General features: G+C 37.4%; 1 protein-coding gene across 5 annotated transcripts in view; it reads right to left on the bottom strand.

Moving 5' to 3' along the window:
- Epha7 (EPH receptor A7) overlaps nucleotides 1–19,843 on the bottom strand; it is a 151,018-nt gene extending 131,175 nt beyond the window's left edge. For all 5 annotated transcript variants that reach the window (XM_038347389.1, XM_038347390.1, XM_038347391.1 and 2 more), the window contains exons 1-3: nucleotides 19,716–19,843; nucleotides 15,768–15,832; nucleotides 11,719–12,388 (exon numbers count right to left, since the gene is read on the bottom strand). In XM_038347389.1, coding sequence (XP_038203317.1) covers nucleotides 11,719–12,388; nucleotides 15,768–15,832; nucleotides 19,716–19,812 — 832 coding nt within the window. In that variant the 5' untranslated portion in view covers nucleotides 19,813–19,843. The remainder of the gene's footprint in view (nucleotides 1–11,718; nucleotides 12,389–15,767; nucleotides 15,833–19,715) is intronic.
- Between the last annotated feature and the right edge of the window lie 7,880 nt (nucleotides 19,844–27,723).

Here is a 27,723-nt window from a genome sequence, read left to right as displayed (position 1 = left end):
CTTAAAGAGGTCATGCATTTTATGAGAAACCTGAAGAAGTAAGCTCCTTTTCACAGCAGAAAGGCACAGTGCCTTGTATGACAGTATAAGACTGTAATTCCAGAATTGGGGGAGCAGAGCCACTGCTATTTTGAAGTCAGCCTCGGTGGCATGAAAAGATTCTATCTCAAAACAAAGATGCATAGTTATCCTGTGCCCAGTGGTGGTTGCATGTGGCTAGAACATACAGAGCTCTGAGTTCAGTCTCTAGCACTTTAAAGGAAACATAAAAACATCTTGAGAGACATAACACCACTAGATCAGATTTTGTAAAGTTCATAAGCAATATGGATTAATCAAATTTACTTTATTTAAATACCAGTATGTCTAGTTTATAATAAGCAAAATTATTGGCATAAAAGGAAAGCAGAAACTAAAATTCTTCTATATTTATAGGATACTTACATTCTACTAAATAAGGACACAATGAGGAAGGAAGGTCTACTCTTACTATTTATATCCATTTAATAGATGGGAAAAGTCAGACCTGGTCATATACAACTACAGTCCAAGTTCTTAGAAGGCTGAAGCAGGAGAATCTCAAGTATAAAGCAAAGCTGACCTACATGGCAATCCCAGGCCAACCTCACCTATACATTAAGACCCTATCTCACAAAAACAAGGAGCTATCTTTCTCTATAGATCTATAGATAGACATATATATGCACACGCATACACACTTGTAATGGTAAATTATGTTTTTAGACCTTTTAAACCATGTGATAGTGCAAGAAAATTAAAAGCAATTGTTAAAGTCTCTACTGTAAAAGAACAGGCATGAACAAAAGAAAACTCAGCGGGAGGAGAGACATCAACGAGTATTCACTTTCTCTTAATGAAGAGTGAGGTATACTACAAATGCGGATGAATGAATAGCCAGTGATGATCTTTATATACTGAATTAGCAAGGGTAATGTTATCTTATTGGGGTAAAATACTAATTGAAAAAGCAGAAACTAGAAAAACACAGACGCCTGCACTTAATTTTACACAAAAATCAATGTTGCAAACTAAAAACGTTAGGGAAGAAGCGGGCTGTGTATGCATACAGGTTAAATTTTGTCTGCAAACCAAAACTGCTTGTCTATGTGGACAATTTTGAGAAATAGATGCTGTCAGTTTTAAGAAAGAGATATTTCACATGCCAGGTTGCCTTTCTGCCCTGAAAGAGCTGAGGGGTAAGGTCTGAAGGCTTTGTAGAGGCTGTCCATGTCGTGTGAAACCCATGACGAGTGGCAACAACTTCTGCCCGACGCCTAGGTAACTGATCCTGTAAGAGATACCCACTGATTTTGCTTCAGGATGCATGTCCATCCAACAGACATGATAACAAAGATGTGCTGATCGTCAGTATTGTTCTCTCCTGATCAAAACTGAGGAAACTGTAAGGTTATATAAGCACGAATTCACTTTCCCTTCTATCCAAGACCTGAGCAACTCTGATCTGTTACATATATGCTATGAAATCTTAAGTATCTGCTAGAAAAATGAAGAAAACATTTATTTTATAAACTTTCAGTCTGGCAGTTTATATCACTGAGGTAGTTTTATTTTTATTTGCTTTTAAAACATCTAATACTTCAAGCATATGCCATAGGAGTATTTTTTTCTATTTCTTTGTGATTGGTAATTATGATTTCCACAGAGAAGAAAAATACATAACTCTTTGGTACTTGTAAATTAACGAATCAGCGCATAACAATTTAGACATCTAAAAATGAGGCAAGAAGAAAAAGCTTTTCCTTTAGTTCCATTATGTTCAGTAATGCTTTTATTTTTCTCTTAGTGTGGTGCAAGTGAGCTATGTAGCTCTGTGTATGTATGTAAGGCTACGTGAGGTGTGAGAGCGTGTGCACACGCGGACATGTGCATTTATGGCAGTACACATTTATGAATTGTGGATCCATTAAATAAGTTTAAACAGAAAAAGAAATTCAACTTTTCCTTTAGAACGCTTTTCAATAAAATGCTAACTCTATGCATGGGGATTTGACTTGTCCTATTTGCTAATATATTCTTTTAATATATTGCTGATGATCTTCAGGGCAGACAGTCCAAGAATTAATTATTATAATTGTCTTGTAAAATACTATGCCACCAGAGTATGAAATATCCGTTAAAATGCATTTTATTTGAGAGAGTAAATGGTATATCTTCTCTCATAATTCATTTCAAGAAGGCAGACGACCTTCGCAAAATGGCATCAGGCTTAGACAAGCTAGAAAATGTTCGTTATTTCATCTTGTTAAAAGTAGAAGACACAAAGAAATATTTAAAGAATCCATTAGGTTTATTTGTTTAACCCAGCTATTAGTTTAAATTAATGTCATTAACATCATTAGGTGTAATTGTCTACATGGGAAGTGGTTCAGTTAATAACAGTAAACTGCTATTTAAATAAACAGAGAACAGTTAAAGCACTAGGAATTTACTGGGCTTGCCTAATATTTCATCTATTTTCTCAGAACAAGCATTTATTTTATCCCCTAACTGACAGGAATATATTCTTCCAAGACATTATACCCTTCAACAAGTGACCACTTCTACACTATTTTCTCTCCTATTCTCTGTTTACAAAGAAATACCTTACAAGGTAGAATAAGCTACAATAATAGATTTTCATTACTCAACTTCAATAATAAATGCAGATAGGTAGCTAAATATTATATCCAATCAACTCTTGTACTTCAGGGTCAAAATACTGTAGATTTCTTTCCTCAGATTTAGATATTTTACAAAAGCAAGGAAAACAAAAACACCTTGCAATTTATCGTTTATGGCTCCAGAGCAGTGCTGGACTGAGGGTCAAATCCCTACGGGTGAAGGATGAAACTAAGAACTAATTAGATGATACATTAAGCAGACTATAGCACACTATGGGTCCTTTCATAGCTGCTATAATTTTTAAGACATTAGAACTGATATGTAATATCATCATCAACAGTAAATTGTTTAAACGCCCAAACAAAATTGTTTCCTAGAAAATGCTGATATTTGAAATTATGTCTATAATATACCTATACATACTTAATAATTTTTAACAATTTTTATCACAGATTAGAAATAAAAATGTCTATAGATTATTAATTTGAACTAAATTCAAGGTTGAATTGTTTTTACTATTAGTTCAGTAGTTCTCAATCTTCTTAAATCTTCAACCTTTTAATACAGTTCTTCATGTTGTGGTGACCCCTAACCATAAAATTATTTTTGTTACTATTGTTACTGTAATACAATTATATGATATTCAGGATATCTGATATGTGGTCCCTGTTTAAGTGTTATTTGATCCCAAAGGGGTTGCAACCCACAGGCTGAGAAACACTTTACTAGATTTAAAAGATAATATCTCTAGGCATGAAGCTGAAGAAATAGCTCAGTGGTTAAGAGCACAGCTTGCTCTTCCAGAGGACTCACATTCAGTTCCCAAATAAGTCAAGAGGTTCACATCTACTTGTATCTCCTACTTCTATAGATATGAAGCCCTTTTGACCACCCAGGCAACTGCATTCATATTCATATACCCACATATGGAAACACACACGAATATACCACAGACAGACACAGATACACACACACACATTTAAAATTAAAATAAATATTTATTTTAATTTATATGTGTAAAAATATCTCTTTTTCCCATATTAACTTACAAGAATACCATAGGACAGATGTCCAACCTATAAGTCTAATTTTTGTAGGATATTTTGCAGTTGATGTACTAATTTAAATATAGTTGTTCTAAAATTTTCCTCTCTGATTGATGCATAAAAACTAAAACCATAAAAAACTGAAGATTATATAGTTGTGTAAAATTTATCATAAAAATATTATTGAAACAGAATAGCTGTCAAACAGACATCATTAGCAAGAAATTATTTTATAGGAGAGTTATAATTATCTTACAGATAAAGGCTTGGACTTGTATAGGAAACAGAAGATCACTGATTTATATTATGACACTGCCTGTCAGAAATTCATGCCAATTTAAACTGCTACTAGAAATATAAAAGGATATCACATATTTGTTAGGACTAGTTTAATCTAAAATGTTTAAAATTACACGTTAAATGCACAAATCACTAAAACCTGAAACAGAAATTTTAACTCCATATTCTCATCTTCCTTTCGTTACATTCCATTTTATTTATTTCTATTCTTCCCCTTATTGAAAAATTAAATTTCAAGGTATTATGAATACAAACAGAGATGACTGAAGATAAGTAAAAACCTGAATAGTTTTAAATAACATCTACATTATTCTACCTTGAAATTGTGACATGAGTCTAACTTTATGTATTGTAATATTTATCCGTGTCTCTGGACAAACACAGACAACAACTGCTTTTATGAGAAAGTAGCCAGAGACCACAGAGATACTTATTCCATAGCTGTGCTCTGTTTATTTTTAAATGTATTAGACAAGTATCATAGGTTTCTGAATTACAGAATTTAAAATATAAAAAGTATGAGGTGATACAAGTATAAAATCGAGCAATATTATGACATAATCGGGGTCCCAGATATCGTCCCCTTTCCAGGCATCACCAAATTCATTCTAGATTTTATTTCTTTTTGTTGCTTTTTATTCAAGCTAATATTTTAAAGATATAAATTGAAAGCAAAGATTCTAGCTTGAGAACATTCCTCAGTCTCAGCATACAGTAACTATTAACACACTTCAGACCTTAGCTCAGAAAAAGTCATGCAGGCTGGGAGAGACCCTTCCTTCTCAGGGGGTTGGTAACAGGAGTCCAAGCCTCTATTTCATGAGAAGGAAGACATGAGGAGGCTGAGAGGAAAGACACAGAAAGATCGAGAGAGAGAGAGGGAAAATGAAAGGAATACTGAGCAGCTGTTTTTCATAGGAACGACTTCCTCGGGTATGGTGCACATTACCTTCTGTGTTCCTCATCACTTCCCTGCCAGGAGAGAAAGGACAGCACATGGTAACAAGCAGGGTCCAGTGAGGAGTGGGGTGCAAACTACTGCCAGAAGTCATCCAGGAGGACCTCAGAAGGAGCCCCAGTGCTTTACCAAGGATGAACGGAACTTCAGCAGCTGGTCAGTCAGGTCACAGAAGTAGCAATGGGGACTACATTTGTTTTTAAGGTCAGATGTTATTAAATAACGGGACAGTGCAGAAAAAAATGGACCCATGTTTTTAAAGCTGTGTAAACCAGTATCAGGCAAAGGGAGAGAGGCAGGACTTCAACAATAATAAATATGCACTGAAATTTCATTAAAAAAAAAAAACTGCCATGGTTAAGATGAAAGGATTTACGTGCCAGTCTGAAAAATAGGATTTTTCTGTAAGCTTAGGAGCATGAAGCATCTAAACAATAAAGGAATACTGTGTATCAGTACTTCACACAGACTGCCATTTAAAAAACTGGAATAAAAAGAGAAAGAGAGTGAGAGATGAAAAATAATTGGACTGCACAGTGTGCTTAGGAAAATAGACACAAATGCTTTGAAACTGTCATAATGCAAGAAAACGTTCAGGTTTCTATCACCTCTCCAAATATTCTGAAAGTCAATTAACATGATCTTGCAACTGATCAAACTGATACGGCCCTCCATAATTACTCAGGTACTCTGGGGATCCCGAAGACTGAGCAACCTGATTAAAGAGCGGCCTTCCACACTCTGTGACAGTGAGTACTTATCCCAGGCTCGCCATGATCCTGCTGCTTTACATCATAGATGTGTGCGAGCCAGCAGGACTGCTGGGCACTCGGCCCCAAGCCTGCTGGTCTGAGGTCCACCTCCTAAGCTAAACCGTGGAAGGAGAAGTCGGACAATGTCCTCTGATCCCATACGGACAGTGGTACAGACATGAACACACACCCAGAGGTGCACAAAATAAAGAAATAAAATGGATAGCCACATCATGCCCATGCATGAGGTAAAACATATATTATTATAGCAAGTTGTTATTATTTCCATAATACTTTTCTGCTCTTCGCATTAGGTAATGGTATGTACTGGGCTGCATGATTCAGCGACATTTCTCAACATTATTAAATTGGTCCATTCAAATTGCTGACTAAAAATTAAAGAAACAAATCTATGAGCTGTTTTACCAAAAAGCCCCAAATCTCTGGCCTTTTGCACCTTTTAAAATATACTTGCCATTTACCAGTGTGTATCATTAATGCAGAACCTAATGGCAATTTAAGACCACATATTGAAGACACAATTTAAGTTAGTCTTGTGATTACCTATGTATCATAATTATTTATAGTATAATTAAGTATACTAATTATGATATATGAAAGTTAATATTCTAGATATCGTTAATGCAGAGAGAATAAAATATCACCTCAAATTCCTACACTAAATCAAAATCATAGTTATAGTTTCATCTATTTCTCCCTAAATATGTATATAAAAATTATTACTTGAGTTTTCATTCAAAATTGTTAAAAAAGACAGTTCAAACATTTTGTACAAAATCACTGATATTATAATAACTAAGTTCAATTGCAGTATTAACTCTTAACTTTGACCACTCAAGTTACTACTAATATTTCAGATACATTTCTGGATGGAAAATGGCTGTGTATGAGTTATTTTATTTTATTTCAATGCTCTCTTGTGTTACATGAGGTAGAAAGCTAGGTAAAAGCATAATTCACTGGCTGTGGCTTGCACAATATATTTTCACTCATAGATTTTTTTTTTACCTAGAATACATCATACTGCATTACTAATAATAATATAATAGTACATATTCATTGATTATTTTTTATGTCCCAGATACTATTCTTAGGGTTTAACGTGCATTATTTCATTCAATTCTAATAAGACCCCTATGAGGGAAGTACTATTTTTATTAGCCCCATTTAAATTTAAGGAAATTAAGGTTTAGAATGCCCTACTTTAAGTACCTGGTAAGGTGTGTATCCAGAATTTCAGAATTCTACAATTTCTGCATCACAGCAATTTATGTTGTAATACAGAGTATATTTCTCTTAATATTTCTTTAGCAATACAATACATTTCAAAGACTAATTGGCTATCATGGAATTTCATGTTACAAATCATATGTCCTTTGTGAAAGTAAAGCATGGTTTCATAACTGGAAGCAAGAAGAAAATTTTAGACAGTTAATGCTTTTAAGTCAAATGGCTGTTTTAAGTTCCACGATGGTAGATGTTAAAAGTTTATAAATCATATTTCAGTAAAATGGTATATCTCTATTAACTTGTCAAATGGAAATAATAGGATACAGATGGGAAGAAAACCATTTTAATCAAAACTATAAATCTATCATTTGAATTTGTATTTTAAATAATCATGAGGAAATTCCTAATTTTTTTCTTTTCAGAAAATGCAATTAAGCAATAGAAACATAGTAAGCAAATCACATTTCTATATTATCCCCGTGTGTTTTTACAGTTCTGATGATATCGACTCTATGCTTCAAGCCAGAAAGAACATTTTGATAGCAAAAAAGATAGGACTTTTGGGCCAGATAATTATTCAGATATCTTCCATAAAATCAAATGTGATTAGTTGTGCAGCACCTAAAAACTCTACACTGAAGTCCAGAGCAAACTTCAGGGAAACACGTTGTATAGTTGAGGAAAGACAAAAGAAAAATAAAGATACATACAAAGTAAAGATACAAGCTCATCTAACCTCACTGCCTTACTATCTCTGAGAGTCAAAGTCTCAGCAAAGTTCAAAGAGCTAAAGGAGAAAATGAAGGACCAAGATTGTTCAACCTCTACTGCAGCCATCTATGATGAAACTCAGCTACACGTGTGCAAAACGATACAAAAATTTGAAAATGCAAGAATATTTCAGGATGCAATTTTACCAACCTTCTCACATACTTTGTAAAATATAATGAACTGTAAGATTTTTAAAAGGCTCTCTTCCTGACACAGAAAAACATATATTTGTTAGTTTTCCTTCAAGCTGCAATTTAAAGACAAATTTTCAAAATGTGAAATTGACAAGAGAGTTTTATAAATTAGAATTACATATTTTAAAGTAGTTGTAAAATTCTACTTTAAAACACTGTTAATTATTAGAATTTCTTCATGTATTCATAGAGAACTATTAGAAGTTCCTCATGTATTCATAGATTGAAGAATCGTGTGGCTTTAGAAAAAGAATTACTTTCTTCAAGGTCATGAAATGGGCTCTTAAAGCAATTAATAAAAGTCGTGACCAGTTTGCACACTTACTCACTTTTCACATTGTCCTGCAATAAGCATCACAACGAAGCGCTAGACAGCGCCCAAATAAACTAGGCTTTAAGTGGCTAATCAGTCACATTTGGCTAGGGACAGACCAGCATCTCCTCTCAAGACATCAGTGTTCCTCAATACGGGACTGAATTTGTTTTCCAGTTCTTAACAGGATCATTGAGAGGGAACAGGAGGAATATTATAAAGGCAGGCCTGGATCAAATCCAGAGCCAGGCACCCTCACAGCCATGTGCTGGAACTTTGCCAAGGAGCTGAGTGTTTCCACAAATGAGCATAGTTCCTTCCTCAAGTATATCACCAATTCATAAAATCTAAGAAAGTCTTGTCCTGAATGATGTTACTGGTTTATAATGAGGCAAATATAAGGATACGGAGAAGTATCTTAACTTCTTTGGGCTTTTAGAAATGAATGAATGCCTGCTGCCAATAAGCAATTCCACCCATAAAAATGGCAGGACTTTGTTCAGATGAAGGTGGAGGGATTTTACTTTAGATTTAGGTACCACGGTGTAGTTCACAGATGACAGTAATTTTGGTTTCCAATTTTAGTACTAATTCTTTAAAACCAAATAATTATTTATAATAGCACCAAGGTTAGCAGAATGATTCTGCTCATTTGGAACAAACTGCAGCCTTTTCTTATGGCAAATATATCTGTAAACTACGGTTAAAGATATTTGTATTAGGTTCTCTGTATAAATGTGTACAACTCAAACATTTCCTGTTAAATTACAGAAAATTAAACAAAAATTGTAACTGTGATTTTCATGTAAAAAACTTTACTTTGCAATCTTTTATCAAATTTAATTGTGATCTTTTACATATGCATTTCTGCTTTGCTTCTTCTTCCCCCATTTAAAATAGGGCAAAATTGAAATTCTTCTCTCACATCAATTAAGTTATTAGCATTAGCTTTTGTTTTACAGAAAAAAATATATTGTTGCTGTCAAAACATTTAAATAACTGATACAGTTGGACTCAACATTGTTTCAAGAACTATTGCTAACTCCTGCTGGATAAGAACATTGCCTTTCATCTGATTACTTTATTAGGGAAATATTATATTTATCCAGGAAGATTCCATTCTGCCATGGAAGGATGGGAAATGTTGTATCATTTTTCTGGTTCACATGTGTGGAATCCTAAAGATTTTCTAATTGACTACTCTCATGAGAAATGAAGGAGGAAAGCCATGGTAGAGGCATCAGAAAACTCGGTGTTTGCTAATGGGACCTACGCCTTCAGAAGTTCTTTTTGTTTGTTCAGAGTTTACAGTGTTATCTACAGTGTGGATAATAATTGAGTGCTGGGGAAGGACTAGTTTATATCCATCCTGGTAATCCACATCATGGATTTAGCTCTTCAAACAAGACTGAACAACATAAGCGCTCAGCTTTACCAACCAAAACGTGTGTCTAATCAGAGTAGAATGTGCGTCATAAATGTAAGTTTACACATCACCTAGCTGTGTCAAAAGGAGAGAAATAGATATTTAAGGTTATTATTATTTTTTTTTTGCTTTAAAAGCCAAAGGCCTCATGGTGTCTCACTGTACAGTCCAGAGGACCGATGCAGTCAAACTGGCCTCAGTTTTGCCAACTTCCTGCCTCTGCCCCAAGTGCGTGAATAGCAGACATGCACGCCTACACCTTGCTTAACATTTGTATAGGTTTCGTGCAATACTAAATTTAACCCAATACACCTAACTTTAAATTATTATTTCAGATTATATTTAATATTTATAATTTCTAATTGTATATGTCTTCTTTTATTCCCTTGAAATGTAGTATGCAATTTCTACTTATAGCAGGTCTCAAATTAGGATGGCCATTATTTTAAAGCCAAAGGATCATAATGTAACTAAACAAATTATCAGAAATACAAATTTTGATTTTTTTTTGGTCTGCCTACCTGTTTGTTTTGATACAAGGTTTTATCAGGGAGCTGACTGACCGAGAACTCACTATGTAGACCGGGCTGTCTTTGAACTTGAGTATTCATCTGCTTCTGCCTCCAGAGCACTGGGATTAAAGGTATATTTTTCACTCTTTATTTCAGATATCTAAATATTTTTAAATTATTATTTATTCTTTAAATATTCTTATAAAATGGGGGGTGATATCATTCAGATATGGCATGGGCAACTTACTAGGTGAAAAACATTTAAGATCAACAATGAAAAATAATATTTGTTAGGATTCTTCTTGCTTTGTGGAGAAAATTACAATAGTAATGTTAAAAATGTAGGCCCAAAAATCAGAATATGCTAAGTCTGAATCTAGACTAGCAAAGGCATTATTAATGCAATGGCAAGTGACCTATTTGCTTTTCAGAGTTCCATTTCCACTGTGTAAAACAGACAGGACAATGAACCTATCTCAAAAACCAAGCTAATACATAGAAAACACAAGGATGAGTACGTAGAACAGCTAGAAGAAAACATAGCTACAACAATCATTACCCGCAGCTCTCTTTCACCTCAGTAGTCTTTGGAAGCATTTAAACTATGCTGCCAACTCAGCAGTTTAAAAAATATATGAAAGACATTCTATACACTCTATTATGCTTTGTAAATTAATACTGACCTAAGTAATATAACCTGGCATATTTTTTTCAGGACCTAAATTGTAAAAGTTTATACACATGTTGCTGTTTCAAATTTAAAAAAAAATTCTAATATTTAATTACGTTAATTAAGAGAAAATTGATTTTAAAAATATAAGAAAAGGATTCTTGAAAATATACACTATTGTCCAAAAACAAATATGAACGACTTAATTGCTGTATGGTGCCAACTCAAACTTTACTTCAGACCTTTTGTACAAAAATATGATCCACTGTGGCCTGACTTAGCAGAGGAGCGCCCATTGTATTCCTTACTCCGGGAAAGAAAGACATCATTGGCAAAAGGGACTACAGAGATGGGTGACATGAAATGCTGCTTTCACATCAAAATTCCTTTATTCGTGAATGGTAATTTTAAATATCTGTGCTCTATTTGTTAATACTTGACCACTAATAGGGCTCCTCTTTGTAAGCTGCCGTTCCTTCTACTTTGTGCTAACCGAAGGCTCCGCGGATCAGGGCTTAGAAGCTGGAAGAAGTGTATCTCATTAAGGCCCTATGGGCATGCCCTCGGTCTTCACTGGCTAAAATCCACTTCACCGATTGTTTCCTTTAAACCTTACAGCCCAGTGTGCAACAGCTTCCTTCCATAGTACTAAACGTGGTTAACAAGGCAAACAAAATTTACTAACAATTGTTATCATCACCAACATTTATTGCATATCAACAGAGAAGATACTACTATACATAGCTGTAGTGTTTAATAGTGACTTTTATGATAAAATGAACTGGGTAACTGGCATAAAAGATTTACGTTTTTGAGTATTTGTTATTATATAAAATATCTGATAACCAAAAACTTCAAATTAAAATAACAAATATTACTTACGTTCACACGTGTCCCCTTTTTGCTGATAGCCTGCTTTGCAGATACATTTTCCAATGGGTACTAACCACTCTCCTTCCGCGCTGCAATGCATCCTGGGTGAATTTTCTGCCTCTTCCTCGGCACTGCTGACACATGTCCCACGAACCTCAACTAAGGAGGAAAATTCTGAACCAGTCACTGTATCTGGAAAGACAGCTAAGTTCTCAATAATGGACCAGCACTTCTTGTAGTATACTTTGACAGATACCAATGCTATGCAAGCCCCTACATCCTGAAAGGCAAGATAGAATCCCTTTTTGGACAAAGGTCCAATCTCTCTCACCTCAGTGTTCAGCTTCATCTTTCTTTCACCAAGGTCACCCTGTGTAAAACTTTCATCTGCAGCAATGGTGTCTATTTTTACGTAAAGGTTTTCTCTGATATTCCTGCCGGTGTCGTAGTCTGTTTCATAATAGTACAAATTAAAGGTTTCCTTGCAAGTCCCCAGTACTCCGGGAAGACTATTACAATCCCTCAAGGTGAATTTCAATTCTACAAAAATCCTTTGTGCGTTGCCTTTAGAAATCCAGTTAGTCCGCAGCCAGTTGTTCTGGTTGGGCTCCATGACCTGGCACACCTGGTACGTTCTTATCGGAGTGTAGTTCTCATCCAAACCACTAATTTCTTCCCACTGTAAATTTAAAAAAAAAAAAAAAAAGACGGGAGGGGGTTCATTAGTCCTTCAGCAAAAATAAAAATTAAAAAAATGACATCATAGTTTTGAAATAATATGAAGAACAACGACAGTATGCATCCCTGAAGTCAGAGATGGTAGGAATCCCATTCTGCAGTATTTTAGTTTACAGAGCATCGTTTGTGTTTGAACAAAGAATGAAAATTTAATTCTTTCCCATCTGCTGTGAGCGTTCTAGTATCTCTTTTCATGTTTAAGTGTTTAGTCTCCAGCGAGACTGCAATTTTAACAGGCTAAGGCTAATAGTTATTAACATTACTCCTCAAAGTGTACAGATGCTGGTCAGAATTCCTGATAACTCAGTTGACAATTTAAATGTTTGCTTTATTCTTAAATTCAAAGATGGCTACAAACATTGTAACAAGATTCCAAAAACACTGGAATGTGAAAACATTATACAGTGTGTTGCAAAGTATAATGCGTAGTATTTTGCAATCTTTTGAAAAAGAAACATTTTAAAGAGCTGCTTATTTTTCCAGCATCATATTTAAAATTGTACATAAAGCCATATATAATTACCAAGTAGTTTCGAAAGTAAAATCCACTCTTGCAAACAACTTGTTTTCAGTGGACAACCAAACATGTTTGTCAAATTAGCAAGCTATGCATGAATTGTTTTTAAAGTCCCATTTATCTCCTGATACAATATATACTACAAGTGAATTCATTTATATTACTTCACCTAAAAGGGGGGAGACAGTTCAACAACAAATTCAAAGAGGATTGGATCATGTATATTACTTCCTGCTCATAGCAAACAAGTTCAGTATATCTAACAGCTTTGAAGGTTTCAGTAAAGGCTCTTTATGGTCTCTCTTACTATTATCACAATTGCTCCTAACTCACAGTATGATATAGTAACAAGGAAACTGTCATCTTTTCCAATTATAAATACCAGATAGAAATTATTGTGTATTTTAGGTCTTACGTCCTCCAGCAACTGATATTTAAACTATTAATTCAAAAAAATGTAGACAGGAAAATATGATAATATACATCTGTTAATGATTTTCACTTGTAAAACCTGATCAAAGAATCAATTTACTTAAAACCACTGCATAATGTTGGCATGTATTTTTAAAATCATTCTTATAAAATTTAAAGGACTGATGAAATGCAGAATATTGCAACACAGAAATGTTTCATGAAAGAATTAGTTATGCTATATTTACTAAATTTTTATTATAACAGCCTAATATTGCCAAAGGTCCTCAAGCAGCAACGAGTTGAGTTTCATGTCATGTTTCTTGGCACACACTTCCACTGCGTAACACTGTGTATATATTCCATTTGTTTCTTAAGTAAGCTGTTTATATGCTATTTTATGTAACCAAGGCAAATATCTCAAATTCCTCCACTGGTAGTTAGATTTTTGTCTCCTAAATGGAGTGAAGTTATGAAAAGAAGGATAAACAGTTATAGTGTCAAGTAAAATGTGAGAGCTCCAAAGTGAAATGTGGCCTTCTGATTTTGGGGAAATCAAGACTGACTATTCTAGAAGACTAATCTGAAGATCTCCCACATTTAATCTTAAGAGTAATTATGTCATTCCAGACATGATAAATAAATTTTGTTATCCATGAAATGGGTCTTTTTCACGAAAGCAAATAGTGTCACTATTTGATATTTATGTCACTGTTTTCTTAGACACTTTTTAAGACCGAAAGCATTTCACAGATGACACACACTATTGGTACAGATGTCTCAATTCAGAGAGTGAATTTTATAAATATCACAAAGTAATTTTTATAAAGTGATAAAAATAGTTTCTCATAACTGGCAACAATAGCATTCTTCTAACGCACGTGTGAACAAATCTGTGTCATATAAAGAAAATGCAGTGGATCATATTTTTTACACAGACTATTGATTCTCACACATATATATAGTTAAGCTTTAACTCAAGATTCTCTGGACTGATGAAATGCCCATCTGAGTCCAAGATAACATTGACAGTCATAATTTATCATGTTGTGCATTACATGGATGAAGTGCTGCAGTCATTTATAAGTCTACTTCTTCTCGGAGATAAAACCATCTTCTGTATCTATTTATTTTAATTGATAGATGGTAGAAAATGGGTTGCATCTGTCATTGGCAAGACTGGTATTTTTTTTTTAAACCATGAATGTCTTTCTACAATGTATACTTTTTAAGGAAAACAATTTCACATAGAAGGAAGCACCTTTTATAAAGTGAACAAATTCATGAATTTGTCACTTTCCCATAATTTCCTACGGCCAATAAAGATAACTACAATATGAGCTCAGAGAAACTTTCCAAATTTTAATGTAACAAAAACTCTGAAAACTTAAAGCATGCTTAAAATTTCTCATCTTACTATCAAATGACAAGTTCTCCAAGTGAATTTTCTGTTCATGATATGTTGATTCTATGATTTTGTTCTTCTGCTTTCGTTCTCATTCTAAAAATCAGTTGTAAGAGTGTACATCTTCATTGATATTTCATGCCCCTTAAACCCCAGATTTCCTCATGCATTAAAGATAAACTTAAGTTGCAATGGAGGTTTTTCTTTTCCTTTCTCCGAGTCCACTTGCTCTATCAAATCAAAAGTTGTTCCTATCTCAACATCAGAAATGACACATAAAGATATCATGAAACTAAATTTGAGTAATGTAACTTTCTGAATATATGAAAAATGATTAAAAAACATTTAAGGTTCTACTCATACTTGGACAGGCAGATTTAATATTCAGTCACATGTACTGAAGCTGAATTTTGCTGTAATATAGATATATTTCTGTCATCACGTTTGATTAATAACAGCAGATAGCACAACACAAATGTTAAGAATCTAACACTGTGCAGCAAATCTTACATCTTGATATTGTCTTACAGTTTTAGTTACCCTCTGGAGTCTCCTTTGGGCAATGTTAGAACTATTTTTAAAGGATGAAAACAGGTTTCATACTGTTTTAAAGAATGACAGACTCTACCTAGTGATTATTACACAGAAGCATAAGGCAACTGCAGAGGCTTAAGTGAGTTTGTGAAAAGAATGTTCTCTGCAATTAGTTAGCATTTATAACCTGAGCGCACAGGCATGATTGATGCCACTCACAATAAGAACTCAAAGACTTGGGTTTGGGTTATTTTTTTTTTCCATTTCCCAAAGTTCTAAGCATACTTCCCATATTCTGAGAATCCAATATCTGAAGAGAAGACAAAACACTGAACAATATATTGAAGTTTTAAACGTTTTAAATGTATGAATGTGAACAGTTTCCCTAAGGGGAAGCTCCTGTTTCTTACTCTAAACAGATATGATATTGTATATTATGAGACATGTACCTACCCCACTGGGTGGAGAGGAAATCCATTCCAATTCTGTTTGCTGTGCTTTAGAGTCCAGTAAGAGTACTGAAAAAGAAAGTTTAATTCCCAAATGTTACAAGGAAATTTTAAACACATCTCTAAACATTTTAAGACGAATCTAATTTTTATTAAATTATTACATTATGACTTATGACATTGATATAAATGAACGGTGCAATGAACATCCATATTATATAAGCATATTATACTTTTTGGAGGGAGCATATTAAAATATCCATGCACTTGATATCCTTCACTTAAAATCTGAAGTAAATTTTCAACAAAATACGAACATGAAAGTGTGTGTAAAAATTAAAATCAGATAATGTGACTCTGTAGTAATAACATACAATAGCTTTGTAAGTCAGTGAGTTCCCACATTTCGCAAGATATACCAACATGAACATAATAAAATAGAATCCCTGCAGCATTTTTCAGCCAGGCTCTACTTTTTAATACTCTGCTAGCAATATTTCCTATCATCTCTTGACAATTGGAGTTTAACATTTAAAGAAGAATGAGCTGCCATTACTTTGTCTTCTACCAAAGTGAATATAAAAAAGGCTTAATCCACGTTAAACAGTGTTACCATGGGAGAGAAGTCCCTGTTACCTGCAGCTTGTGTTTTTGTGCCAGTCAAGCGCCAGCTTTCATACACTTCTTTCACAACTGGAAATATTTCGACATACTAGCTATTTTCTGAGCGGCTTTAACTCTGCACTGACTTCTACAAACAACCGTATTCCATCTCTAAACTATCAAAAAGCATAATCAATATTTATGAAAAATGTGATTAAAGTATTAGTATTAATGTAAAAATTCATTAGACTGGTATCTGTTTGGACACATTATCCTTTCAGTTGGAGATGTTGTTGCTTTAAAATAATTATTCCTATAAAATGCTTACTGATAAAACTGGTTTTAGAGTTACATAGCTTTGGTTCTTTAATATGCCTGACCTTAAAGCATTTGACAAATGATCTATTGGCACAAAAATCACTGTATTCTTTACATATAATTAATACGTAAATGTTCATAATTACAGGAAAATTCACATTTTGACATGAGAATATGTGAGTATATGAACGTCTTAATATCATTTCCAGGCTCTAGTTTTAATAGGTGTGTGTTTTGAAAGGTAAAGAAAACAGCGTCCTGTTAAAAGAGAAGAACAATTGACTCTTCGCTCAATTCCTTTACAGGACTCGGAGATCCCCAGTAACTAGAAACAGAGAAGTACAAAGACATTAGCCTGCACTGCTTGGTTTTAGTGTTTTACGTTTAAGACTGTCAAGGGTAAAGATCGACTCCTTTTAATTAAAAACAAGTGTAACTTATAAAATTTCAATTTATGTTTTAACTTGGAATACCAGGAAGTCTTTGGCTTAGAGTATTTACAAGAAAAGTAATTGTTAAAGGTTTTTTTTTTTCCTCTTTTTTTTTTTCTTTTTACTTGTGACAAGAGATGAAGCCCAAGGAAACAAATTGAAGCCACAGAACTCTTTTGTAATTTATTGTGGGGGAGGGAGCTTCTGGATTGACAACAACCAGTGGATTTTAAACTTAAGTGACCCTTTGGGCTTGATGTTAAGAATGAAATAAACACAGCGATTACCCTTTTCTGCTGTGCCTTTACCCCTGGGCTACTTGGTGGCCAGCAAGTTATCAGCGAAATTAGCAAATCAAGAGGACGTGGACGGTGGACAGGAGCCGGTAATGCATTCGGCGGCTCTGGAGTGTTGAATGCAATCGCCCCCGCGCGCTTCTTCCCTCTGGGCTCGAGACACCGAGTCTGCCTCGCCGCGTGCCCAGAGAAGGCACTGGGCAGCTGGCCGCTCCGAGGGGTCCGGGCTGAGGATCGGCGGCCACCCGCTCGACTCCAGTGCCGCCGGAGCATCGGGGCGGGGCGGGGCGGGGCGGGGCAGCCAGACGGCCGCGCCCGCCAACCTAGCGTCCATTACACTTCCAGAACAGGGACTCCAGGGAGCCGGTGGCGCCCAGCTCCGGCAGGAGTCGTGAGGAACAGACGGGCTTTCGGGAAGCGCCTCCTCTGAGGGCGCGGCGGCGGTTGCACTGTCGAGAGGAAAAGCAGCAGCCGCAATTAGCTTTCTGCTCCCCCAGCCACTCCTGCTGGCTCTAAGAAAGCGGGGAAGGGGACCAGGGCTGTCGGCCCCCACCCCAGCTGCCCTCGAAGCCGCGCACCTGCTCGCCGTGCTGCTGGCTGTGCGCCTTGGGTGCGGCGATGCCGCGGGCCACCTCCGGGTAGCTGCGCTCCGGGAATGCCAGAGCCTGATTGCGCCTGAGCGCCCCGAGCGTCGCCACCGAGAAGACGGACGCGTTCCCCTCCACCTGCCTCTTAAACATCTTGTCTGCATCTGAAGAACTCTGGCTGCGAGCATCAGAACCCTCTCCACGTAGCACCGGAGGAGGAGAGCGAGCCAGCGAGGCCTGCTGGCTGCAGGCACCTCTCCCCCTAGTGATGCAGTTATTTATAGCTCAAACTCCTGCTGGAGTCTGCCAGAGCTCGCGCGCGCCGCTTCGCTGTGCGGGGCAAACTTTTCCTCAGATCCCGCTATTCCGGAGGAATAGGGACAAGGTGGCAGGGTGACTGTTTCTGATCGCCAAAGTCAAGAAGCTCGAAATGTGCGGTTGGTGGGTGGGTGGCTGTCTCTGGCAGACGCACCTGCAGACATAACCATCAACTCAGAGACACGTTTTTCTCTGAATGGATTCAGCGTCCACACACATTGCAGATGTGCAAAGTGGGGTCAGAAGGTCAGGCGGTTCCAAAGTGGGATACTGCACCGGATTGGGATGTTGAATGGATGAAGAAGGGTGGGCGAAGAGAATAAAGAAACGCTCCGTGAAATCCTAAGTTTTAGGAATAGAAGAAGCGAGGACCAATACGCTCCCTCCCCTTAGTACTACCATGACCTAAATCTAACAGATCTCGCTCCCTTTACAGCTCTGAACAGGCTCCTAAAGTATCTGAAAATCAACATTAAATACGCAGGTTGTCAGATCGGGCACGGGTACTGTGACACCGCTTAGCAGCAAAACATTTCCTCAGACAGGATTTATTTTTCCCCAGCTCCAACTACAGGCACCGAAAGGTATTTTACCTTTTGCCAGTGGTTCAAAGGAGACGCAGGGGAAGAAAAAAAAAAAATACCCACGTACAGGCGTATCCTGTGGTCAAAAGAAACCTCCCCGCCCGTACCAGAACTGGTCCCCCGAGGCCAGGGTTTTCGCCAAGACTGGCCATTCGGACTCCCGGAGTACCAGACCTGGGCCAGGTGACCGGAGACTTCTCACACGGTGGCCTCTCCTGGCAGGCTGCCGGCTGCAGCCAGCCCTCCCGGCGGCAGGTCGAGCCCGGGCCCCGCGCGTGCTGCCTCCCCTCGCGGCCGCATTGTTTCGCGCGGCAGCCGAGCGCCCACCACAGGCCCGCCGCCGCTGCAGTGAGCGAGTCGGCAGGAGACCGAGCGCTCGCAGCCTCGGAAGTCTCGTCCCCTCCGGGAAGGCTGGGGGCGACGCGGGGCTGCACTCCCCAGCTTTCGAGCCAACTCTGACCGAGGTGCCCGCGACAAGCCTGTCGCGAAAAGAATGGCCAGACGCGGCGGCTGAAACGAAAGACTCGAGCCGCCGGATGCAAGAGCTCGCCCGCCAGCCTCGCCAACCAGACCCCCCTGGCTGCCCCGGCTGCAGAACGCGCACCGGTCCCCGGCCACCCCGGGTGTTCAGGGCCCGACTAGTGCCTACTAGTCGCCGCTGGTCGCTCCGAGCCGCCGGCGGGGAGGGGGCGGGGGTCGGGGGAGGGTCGCCTGGCGCCGGAGGCGCGGCCGGCAGCGCCACGGACCCGTCGGCTCGGGCAGGTAGACAGCGAAATAAATAAGTCAGAACAAACTTTGCTTTCCTCCGGCCTTACCTTCCTTCGCAGCCTGCGCCTCCCCCGTGTGTGCAAAGCCGAGCAGCCAGATGTAGCACAAAATAATCCACGAAGGGTACCGAGTTTGAAAAACCATGGTGCATGAGCAGGTTTGATTTTAGGCTGCAGTTGGGTCGCAGCTCTTTAGATGCTGTTTGCTCCGAAGTGGGTTATTATTGTTGTTATTATTGCTCTCCTCGCATCGATCCCCTTCTGGGTCCCAGGCCGGCTGCTCCACGCTTAGCTGTTTGATTTCTCTCCCCCCTCCGGTACATTCGCACCGTGTTTGCTGCCTGCAAGTCTCCGACTGCAGACCGGCCGCTTGCTCCACACTCCAATAATATCAATTAGGGGGGAGGGGGCGGGGCTCCGAGCCTAGAGCCTCCGCCACTCCGACTGAGTGGCAGACACAGCCTGCCTGCCAGGCGGCGATTCCCAGGGCCGGGGGGCGTGTCCCGATGAAGTGGCCGCCTCTGCTTCGGAGGCGGGGTCGTGAGCGGGAGCCAATCAGCGCCAAACGGAGTCGGGTTGCGAGTCCAGGATTCCCTCCCAGTTCGGTTGCTGGGAAAATGGGAACGGGTAGCTTTAGGCCAGCGGCGTGCAGCTTAGACCATTTGGCTTTTAGCTACTGCAGCTTCACTGAGCTGGATAAACCCGAGAATAACTCTCCCGACTTACACTCCTGTACATAGCAGTGCCGCTCACGTCTTCTAGAAGGCAGAAGCGAAACGAACCTTTCTTCACCTACCAATCACCGATCCCGACCAGGACAGTGAAATTGAACTATGCTTTTAGAGTGGCTTTTACTTTTTTGTTAGCCATCTCTGCGCATCGGATAACATTGGTTTAGCTTTATGCGTTTTTCTTTTTTTCTTTCTTCCTTTCTTCCTTTCTTTTCTTTCTTTTTTTCTTTTTCTTTTTTTTAAAGTTTCAACTACTGTTCTATAACTCAAGAGATATTTTTGGCTACCACTTACTTCAATAGCTGGAAGAAGAAAATTGAGCATTAACCAAAAGTATTTTCTTTTTCCAAACAAATTTTGCCTGCGTTTGCAGCAGCAACCTATGGCAAAAGAAACACTGAAGGGCGCGGTGGGGGGTGGGGGGATCGGGGAAGAAAGGAAGTCTTTTGTTTTATGCTTGCCTCTTCCCTAGTCCTATCTTCAGTTACTTTCCCGGGGAAATGGGACCTTAGAAAACGTTCCCTGTCGTTTTTCTTATACCCTTCTCGTTTTCTGGGGTCTTTCATAGAATGCCCTGCTCCAATCGCTTTCCATTCCACTGTGTCAATAACATTCATTTTTAAAGAAAGCCGCCAGGTACTAAATTCACATAACCATTCCTTCTACTTGGACAAACATTTACTATTTTCTGTAGTTAGTCCATAATTACTCCGTAATTATCGTTCTAAAGGAAGCTAAGACTAAAAATGTAACAAACATTTCCACTTGAATTCATCCAACCCAAGCTGCAAGGGTAAGTGCGTGGAGAAATCTGTTTTCCATTAGGCAGTTTTGAAGAGTTTGTAAGCAAGAAGTGGTTGACATTGTAAAATGAAGAACTTAAAAATGTAGTGGCCAAATCATCCATTTCAAAGGTCACGTTTAGTTAGATAGGTCACATATTTAAGATGAGCATTTTTCTTATTAGTCAATATTTCTCTCTTAAGGAAAAAGGAAGCTTCTGGATGATCAGTCTTTACTCCTGATGGACAATAAGTTTGACCTCAGATTGCAGACTTCCTAGTTGACCTCTCTGGATATGTGCACTAGGTCATCTCTCCAGTGTACAGTAAGGGACTTTTAAGAGATAACAGCTCCCAGATACTTTTTCTTTTTTTATGGCTTTCTTCTGCTGTTTTACTTGCCTAATATAATTATACCAAAAAAGAAATGAGCTTTTCTTTTTTCCCAACGAATTTTCTTCTGTAGTTTATTTATTAAATGTTACATATTGCTAGCCATTAGATCTATTAAATATTTTAGAAATTATGCTTAAGAGCATCTTAAGTGCCCTTTAAAGATGCATAGAAAATGTAAAATGCTTAATAGATTAATCTTGGAGGGAGACAAAACAATCTAGGCAATGCACACTGGTTACAGAGAAGATGAAGCCTTATTTACCCAGACAGAGGCAATCAGGGTAAAAGTTGGAAGCTCAAATTCAGAATTAAAAATATAAATCTCAATACTTAAGCATTAAAACTCAAAGAATCACAAGCTCACAAACGCTGAACAATTTCTAATAATCAAAATAAAATTTCCAAGATTTCAACAATTTCCCCGAAGTCTCATCTTCCTATAGTGTCCCCAGGATAGCCTTGACAGTTTAAAATATCCCTTTCATCTATTGAATGACTCCTACTCAGTGATAGGAATACAAACACTTCCCAATTAAACCAGGAAGCTGAAGAAGGAACATGTTGTTTCCCCTGGGGAGCATAAGTAGTGTGGCGCCTCCTGTTAGTGTTCCCCTCTTCCCATCAGACGCAGGCATGGTTAAAGTCTCACCCTTATTTTTGGAGAGGAGTGTTTCAGGCTAACTGCTCTTGTGCTGGGCTGGTGACATTCTCCCTGCAGATCAACACAAAGGAGTTTATTTCTAGAGTCACCAACCTAGTGGCATATAGGTGTACTGATAAGGAAATCAGGACATTGAAATGGGAAAGCATGACAATCAAAAAGACAATGTCCAGTGTATAATGTTTTATAGCATGCCTTCATGCTTAAATTCATACGAGAGTGTCTTTGTAAGTAGCAGAGCATTTATAAGCCTACCTCCATGTAAAGCTGCTGAAATTAAACAGTAACAGAAGAGTTCATGTTTTAAAATAATATGATAATAAATTTCCTCAATCTATTTAAAAATAATTTTAGTTACCTATGTATACTTTATGCATATTATTTCTTAAAAAACTTAGGAAGTAATGTACTTATAGAAAGTGAATTAGAAATTAGATCATTTTCTTTAGCAATACCAAACGATATATAAAATCATGTTTGACCAAAAAGCAGAAATTATTTTAAAAATTATATTAAGTTATAAAACTTAAATACATAGTAATAAATACTAAACTTTTATTTTTTCATATCTTCTGTTTTGAAACATATATTCTAAAGGCAGAATAGAAAGATGAAAACTGCCTGGCTGCAGATACAAATATATAGCAAAGTTTTATTCACTTTGTATCATTTCTCTAACAATTTACTACTAATCACACAAAATCATACATACATGAAAATTAATGTCATTTTAATTTATATATTCTAAGTGAGAGAGGCAGCTGCTATTTTCCTTTAACTTTCCACAATACTAATATTTACTTTAGTATTTACCTCTGTGAAATAGCTTTGAGTTTTAAGAAGAGTAATACTTAGGAATAAAACATAGTAACTTCAGAGAATAAGGTTTGTGCATTTTCTAATCGTGAAAGTGACTCCATGTGTTCACATGTGCACGTCTAGAAACTACATCTTCAGAGGTGCAAGAACACCCTGAGAGCTCAGCATGTTACCTTGCCATGGCTGCCAAACTGAATACTGATTGCCAACAATGAACCACTCACTGAGCTGCCTCTGGACCCACCTCTTCCTCACTCCCTGCCCAAATGCAAGTTCATCAAGGAATGGGGACTATTTCAAGAGAACCAAAAAAGGTGCTCTGTAGAAAAACAGACAAACAAACAAAAGAAAACAGGTAAAAAAAAAAACCAAGCTTTCAGTTTTTGGTTTCAATCAGAATGTGAACATTTTCCCACTGCATAGGAAAATTATTTACATGGTATGATTTATCTATTGTATGCAAAACATTTCTTTGCAGTATAATGTAAACATAAAACACAGAAAATAATTTCATCTTGTCATCTCAGCAACAGACTTAGCAAGCAAAAACTCAAGAATAAGCTTTGCATCTTTACAAAATTTCATCCACTTGGAGGTATGAGATAAATGGCAAACTTCAAAAGATTACAGTCATAGTGTTTCACCTGCAATCCCTGAGTTAATTTAATATAGATTAGCTGTTAAGAAATAACCAGAATATTGCCAAGGTGTCACTGAAATGCTCTGATCCCTCAAAGCTTTCCAGTGTTCTCAAAAGTATCATTGTTTGAAGAATATTAAGAGAACTAGTTATTGGGAGAAAAATGTGTCACACATTATTGAAAACCACTTGACATGTGGTTAGCATTCTAAAGAATATGTTTTCTTCAAAAGTAACTTTGCATGAGGAGATTCTTCCTATCCAATATTCACACTCATTTTTCCATAAATCACCAGAGTGGATATGAAGACATAACTGAAATCATGTGAAATACTTCTCCACGCTTTCATGGTTTCCCATCTTCAAATTTGTTATGTCTTTATCCAGATGATATTTTGCTGTCAAGGAAAGCAGTGATAATTCAGTAACCACCAGGGGGCATCATGTCCTCTGGGTGTCCTGGCCAATCAAGTTCACACTAAGAATTAACTAATTATGAAATATATCTGTGTATTATGTGTAATGTGAATATAACCCTAATGCTGCTTTTAGGTTTGCTCTCTGTGTTTACATTCATCTACCAAAATCCTTCACAAAAAAATACTGTGATGTGGCCAACTTCATTTTACAAAGGCCATGTACACTGAACAGGTTCAAGGGAAACTTAAAAGGTAAAATATGTGTCAGAAAAAGTCTCTTAGTGATTTTTAAAAGTAAACATCTAGGATATCAGGCCTCTGATAGAAGTCGTGATAGTTTCTCCTCCTTAATTTTTACCCAGTTGTCTGAAAATCTTTTACCCTAGGAATAGAGCCCCCCTTTCTCCTGGAGTGTTCTGGGCATGGACCTGTCAACAGATCCTCAGCTTTTAAGGATCCCACACTCTCTGACTTGAAGAATATACCAGAGACTCCTTCTTTTCCTAGCCATATACTACATTTAATACTACAACTGGAATTTTCAGGAATGTCTGGCTAATTTTAGAGGTTTCTGTGACGAGGTCTAAATAATAAGGAAATTGCACATGGCGTCATAGTTTGGAAGAGTTTCTGTTACAAAGAATGAAGTGCATAAACGGTGCCCCCTAGTTGCAAAATTAAAAATTCATTGGCATGATCTCCTTTGAACAATTCTATTTTCTGTAGAAGGCTGTACCTCATAGTTTGCAGTGACTTGGGGTGTGTGTGTGTGTGTGTGTGTGTGTGTGTGTGTGTGTGTGTTTGTGTGTCCTTTGTGAAGAAAATACTCACATTTGCATAAGACAAAAAAAAAAGAAAAAAAAAAAACCTTTCTGGAAGGAGAGGACTCTGACCCAAATTCGTCTGAATTGCAAAGTGTTCAAAGTTCTGGAAGATCAGAATTGTCTGGCTCAGACTGAAATGATTCCAAATACCTGAGAAATGTATTCATGGCAAAGGAAACAAAAGGACTAAGCTAGAAATTTGTTGGCTAATGGCCTGAATCTTGATTCAAGGCCTCAGAACCTAGCAACTTGTCTGCTTCCCTTTTCTTCATTTAGAGGTATCCTTTGTTGCCAGTTACCAGGGGCCAAAGAAATATTATTCCTCCCGTTTTGGAGCTGCATTCCGTAGCTACTATAATATAACAAAATTGTCTGTTCTTGGAGTTACTAAATCCTTTATTATTTTATTTTTTACTAATCCATTATACTTTCTTTTATTATTTTTTTCAAGCTTTTGGCTTTTAGTCTCCATTTCCTTCATTTATCTAGGAAACAAAACATGACAGGCAAACACTTCAGAAGTTTTCATATAACAAAGCTGGCAATCTTCATATACATTTTTAATCATGAATATTCTGATATACTAACAATAAGCTCATGAATACAACAATGATTAACTTATACAGAATACAGTTCATACAGAAATGAGTGAAAGGGTAAAAATTTTCAATGCATTTTAATATGGCTGTTCATTGCATTTAGCAGTTTAATAATAACTATGGGTATGTGCAGTACTGTATGGGACTTCCCAAGCCTTTTGACCAAATGCACCACGAAATGACACTGGATCATTGTTACATTCACTGGTGCCTAAAGAACAGAGATCTTAAGCATGAAAATGTTCATCAAAAACGTATTCTTTACTGAAGGAGTTTCAACATTTTCATCTAAATTCAAAATGTTTGCACACCAAGACAATATTGTATTCTGCAAGACAACCCATAGGATAAATTAACACATCGAATTCATCACACAGTTCCTTTTACCATTATTAAAAATGATGTAACAATGAAAGCCATAGCACTGGGAATTGTCAAAGACACTGCTGCCAATTTAAGTCAGGGGGGGAGGGCTTGAAAGAAAATTCACCTCACATGAAGGAATATTATAATGGAACACAGTATAGATAGACACAGTCTAAGGAGATGGCCTTTTCCATGACCACTAAGCTTTGAAGTCTTGCACTGTGGTGAGTAGCTGCTTTATTCTTTCCCTCTCTCTTAAGACACGGATCACCTCAGGGACTATGTTCATATTCTTGTCTTCCTGATGAATCTTCCCCACCTAGTTTACTCATACACAATAATCTCTTCTGGAAACACCCACAGACACATACACACACAAAAACAACGCCTTCCCAGTTTCTAAGTACTTCTTCTGTCTACCATGATGCAAGCACTGTGCACACATTGAAAACACAATTGCTTCTAGAGATTCCCTCTGTATCTCTTCTGGATCCACTTGCTGGTTTCTTTCAGCGGGAATTATAGTTTGTGGGATTTCAGGTTTCGGGATTTCAACATCTGGAGTTTTGATCTTTCGGGATTGTGAGTTTGGGGATTTTAAGCCTTAGAGAATTTGAACTTGAGGTATTTTGATCTTTCAGGATTTTGCTGTTGGGAGTGTGGTGTTTGCCCCTGTCTTTTGAGATTATGATTGGCGCCTTTGTCCTTTGCTTTCTCACATCTATCGGTTGCCTCTGCTTGCTCAGGTTTGTCCTGGGCTCCTCTACTGCTTTTGTTCTTTACCAGCTTTCATACCTTCCCTTGCATGGTTTTTGCGTCTCCAATCTGAAGGCCTGACATACAAAGACAGGAATTTTAATGCCAGTTTTGTAGTGTGCCTACATTACTGCCTGGATATACACCAACTACTAAGTTGTTGAATAAATTAATAAATAATTTTCAATTAGTTCCTCCACATAATTTATCATGATCACTGGAAGGTTACTTCTACCAAAATGTTTGGCAAAGATATTTCCTCCCATTTAGATTATCTAGAGGCAAGATTTTTAGCAGCACTATTAGTAATAACAATTCAAATCTATAGATTACTGGAGTCTCTAATATGTAACGTTCAAAGAGGGGGAAAATATATCCGAGGATGTATATTCATTTTTAAAGAGAGCTATAAATATTAAAAGAGGGAAGATAATTATTAGGGAAATGGGAGAATTAAACAGGATAAGTTCTCATTATAAATGCTTAGTGCATTAATTAAAAAGAAAATCATCTCTGGCAGTATGAAGCTAGGCGTCTCATCTGAACTCGAGCTGGTCTACTTGGAAGTGAAGGGTGATAACAAAGGCAAAGGGTGATAACAAATATCTTAGCTCATAAGAACTATCTTCTATCACCCAATTCTCTTAAATTAAATCTCACAAAAACCCTAGGGCAGGGCTCTTCAGGAATCTCTAATATGGGTTTGTTCTGGTGCATTTCCAAGACCCAACCTTCAGAAACATCGTGACTGAAAGCATTTGAATCTACCCTTAGGTCCATGATTCTCATGGGGCAGCACATTGAAATCCCCCAGGGAGTTTTTAGGGCTTCATCAGCAGCCGTTTGATTTATTTATTCATTTAATCATTATAATGTGTACTCAGAGCTGGGGAAAATTGATATGGAGCATCACTGTCCAATACACATTAAAATGTGAACTTTACACATAATTAAAGTTTCGTAACAACCACATTAAAATAGAAATTAGTAACTATATTTATTTTAATAATTATTTTGTCTCATTAATATATTAAAACTGTAAACTCAATGTATGTAAATAGCC

This window comes from Arvicola amphibius, chromosome 11, assembly GCF_903992535.2.
Source record: "Arvicola amphibius chromosome 11, mArvAmp1.2, whole genome shotgun sequence".
Taxonomy (NCBI): domain Eukaryota; kingdom Metazoa; phylum Chordata; class Mammalia; order Rodentia; family Cricetidae; genus Arvicola; species Arvicola amphibius.
This window is presented reverse-complemented; position numbering and strand designations above follow the sequence as displayed.